Source organism: Loa loa (genome assembly GCF_000183805.2).
Source record: "Loa loa unplaced genomic scaffold supercont3.61, whole genome shotgun sequence".
Classification (NCBI taxonomy): Eukaryota; Metazoa; Nematoda; class Chromadorea; order Rhabditida; family Onchocercidae; genus Loa; species Loa loa.
Window position 1 is genome coordinate 252,545 of NW_018108241.1, and position 3,740 is coordinate 256,284.

At 36.2% G+C, this 3,740-nt stretch overlaps 1 protein-coding gene across 1 annotated transcript; it reads right to left on the minus strand.

Moving 5' to 3' along the window:
* Positions 1 to 2,547: 2,547 nt before the first annotated feature.
* LOAG_13507 (hypothetical protein) lies at positions 2,548 to 3,597 on the minus strand (the record flags this gene model as incomplete). The annotated part of the gene is made up of 2 exons (XM_003149011.1): positions 2,548 to 2,672; positions 3,408 to 3,597. Coding segments are annotated over 2 exons (315 nt in total), but the record flags the coding sequence as incomplete, so codon positions are not given.
* Between the last annotated feature and the right edge of the window lie 143 nt (positions 3,598 to 3,740).

Sequence of the window (3,740 nt, forward strand, 5' to 3'; positions counted from 1 at the left end):
TCTGAAACAGCGAACCTTATAAAAGTTCCGGTTTCTTGAAATAGTGAATATTTTACTGCAGCCTTTCTCTTTACCACAAGAAGTAGTTTTGAATGATAGGAAGTTTTAGATTTCTCACCATTTTTATCATCATTTGCTCTATTTACAATGTTTAATTTCCATTGTTAATAGCCTGTGAAGCGCAACAAAGCAGTGCCTAATTATGCAGCAGTGCTTGGGTTTCCATTCAAACATTTCTTGTCATGCGAGTGGAGAAAGTACAGAACAAGGTTAAGATGACTTTCAGTATGGGATACATTAGTGAGATATAGGACATACTGGGCATTATTCAGTATAGGATACATTATGCAAGCATAGGACATATTAGTAGGAAAAGATGACATTCTCAAAACGTCAGTGCAGATATCACCAGGAATGGTGCCTGCATGCACACATGCGCTTTGACATTAGGGATTTCAAATGTATCGAAGAACTTTTGAATTAATAGGAGAATTTGAGAGAAATGCATGAAATATTGGCCAAGATTAGCATTATAAATACAAACTACGCGGTCAATACCGCCATCCATTTCATTCATCTGCTTCCTCTTCAATATAGAAGATCACTAGTAAGCGAATGGTATTGCCAGCAATAATTCATCTATAGCCTATTTTAAAATGCTATTTGAATATTCTGAAACAGATGTTCATATAAAGGTAAACAAAATGGAGTTTCATCCTCACCACTCATCACTGATTCAAACAATTGACGCGAGACTACCCTGACAAATAGATATAATTCTTGGATCAATCAAATGCAAGAGGTTTTCTATCACTGATGTAAGATATAAGAGAATTTGAAGGAAAAAATTATGCTTTTACTTTGTACAATTGTACTTTCCTTTTGTGGAAAATAAGAAAGTTATGGTACTTCTCATGAGTGTTAGGGATGGACTGCAAGTAACAATTTAATTTAATAATGTAAAAAAGGATAAGAATGTTCATAGAGACATTCCAAGCACTATCTATCAAAACGCTTAAACTATAGCTTCAACTAGATAATATTTCAATTTAATTTCAACTGCCGAAATCTATAATTATATGGGAATAAGTTTACGTAATTTGTGTTCACAATTGTATCAATACACATTAATCATTGTCAGTCAATGTTTGGAGGAAAATTGGGTAAAATTGAAGGCCATCAATTCATCCATCTATCAAAATTTTATCCAGTATCGATCTTCGAATTTCATGTAAAAATATACTGACCTCATATTTCGGTAGATTTCTTTCAATTTTAACTAGCGAAGGTAGCAAACATCACACACAAGAAGTACCAGTAGTGAATAATTAATTGAAATCAAGAAATATCTAATTTAGCATGAATTTCAAATATTTCGTAAAGCATTTCCTATACTTTCCAGATAGAGAGAGTTTTTGGCAAACATACATGTGACATCACACAGACGGATACTGTTACTTGTCATCATCAACCTTTTTCACAATACTCGTTTCAAATAACATTGATCCGTTTATTATATGCAAAGAATCAAATATATGAATCCAGAATTACTTCTAGAAATCATTATATTTTCAAAATACAGTACGTATAAAGAAGGATTGGAAGATAATCCAGCTTTTTTTATTTCTCTGCTGATCTTTATATTTCTCAGTAGATCGCATAACATTGTGATATATATTGACTTAAAAGACTTTGGAATGAAACAGCAGGTGCGCATGATGATTGCGGAATGCACTCAGGATAGACCTAATTAACTACGACTTACAATAAAGGATTACTACTAATTAACGAGATGGCAATAGAAAAATGGGAGAAACTCGAAACTCAGAAGATGAAATTGCATACTGATTCGGATAAATTATACGAAGGTGTATAACTTTCTACCGAACATAAAAATTCTAATATCTTGTAATTCTAATGCCTTGTAAAAATTCTAAAAATTCCAATAAACCTGTATTGGAATTTTTCGAGGTACCCGGTAACATCAAAAGATCAGCCATACCTTCGTGCCACCGCCGAAACCGAGCCATCATCGCTTACGATTATTCCTTATGTGGGCAACGCCGCTGATAGAATGGAGATGAAATTTGACAAGCTTTTTGCAACTTCATCCCTATCCACTTAACGACACCCTGTCATAAAAGTGGTGAAAAAATTCCCGAAAAAAAGAAAAAATTCGGTCAGAATGAGATACTTGTACGTCATATTACAATCCTCAATTGTAAACTGATAAGTTGGAGATAACAGACAAATACCTGTTTCCTTTCACTCTCCGTACTTTTACATCTAGCTCGAATTCCTTAGAACTTTAGAAAATAAAACACGCACACTCACAAATGAACATCGTCACACTCAGTGGAGATGAGAATTCTAATTCCGATGCGGACTCTGCAAAAGGAGGACAGTTTGTTTATTCATCGATCTGTGTGTGTGTGTGTGTGTGCATGTGTGTGTGCGTCTGCGTGTATGTTTGTGTGTGTGTGTGTGTGTGTTTATATCTGTGTGTGTGTGTGTGTGTGTGTGTGTCGATGATGTCTGATTGTGTACCTACGTATATTTGGTGTGTAAGAAGTGTTGGCTGAGTGCCCGTTGTTGTTTATTTACGATGGAGTTTGATGTTAACAGCGTGGTCTGACCTCTATACATTTCGTTCTTTTGTTCAGTTGATTGACCTAAAATAAGGAGAAACTTTTATATGTTAGTATACGTGCTTAAAAGTGCCTAAGCAGAACACGTATGATCTATATCTTCTCCTTTGTCATTATTTCAGTTTTGTCGAAAAGTCAATGTTTTATTATATGTGGCATCTTTTCTCGGATCTCTTCCGTTTTTTGCTATTTATTCCTCTGATTATATTTAAAAACCCTCACCATCAGAATTTCTCTTAACACTTACTATATTTCATTTTTAGTGATTATCATGGTCATGCTTTGAGAAAGATCTGGGGAGTAGGCTTTATCCAAGCTTGCTGCGAATGCCACAAATGTGCGTGTATTCTTTCGGCCTAGGCACTGGATTTAGATGAGGCATAGCGTGCGCGGAACTGACCCACCCTTTATCCCTAGGGATCATTTGTCAGGGTCTAGCGAGATGGTGACAGTGAAGTCCTCAGGACGTAGATTCTGTTAGAGTATCCTTCTCTTAGATGAATGGCCTTACAAAGCTAAACGAGCTTCATCTGCCAGGTTTGGAGTTAAAGTTGTCTTTCTCCCAAGGTGGTTATCGGAGGGTAGCAAACCCACCCTGCCCGTTGACACACTTTGTCTGACCCTTCAGCTGAGACCTTTCTGACATTGGAGACCTTACTGGAGGCTTTGGCCACCATTAGCATAACTCGCAACCTCATCAGGATATGCAAGGTTCTCTCTCGTGATAAAGTCCGTGGAGGAGATTTCATGCTAATGTACTTCTGTCATTCGTTACCACTTTCAGACCCAACTGATCTTTATTTTCCTTTAAAGCACTCCACTGCTCTCGAAGTTCCAGAATAAGTAATCCTGTGAGATGCTCGTTTTCATTATCATTGCACGCTACCTTCATCATAACACTCTTCCGAAAAGGACTTCTGGTTTGTTGGTTGTGACAATTTAACTCTAACTGTAATCGACAAATAACAGGATCGGTAGTGCGTTGTGATTGTAACAGACTTAATTTGAAAATGATTAGTGAAACTTATGGGGAAACCCTGATTTGAAAAATCAGGAAAAATTAAAAAAAAAAATTAGCAGGAATTAAAATGT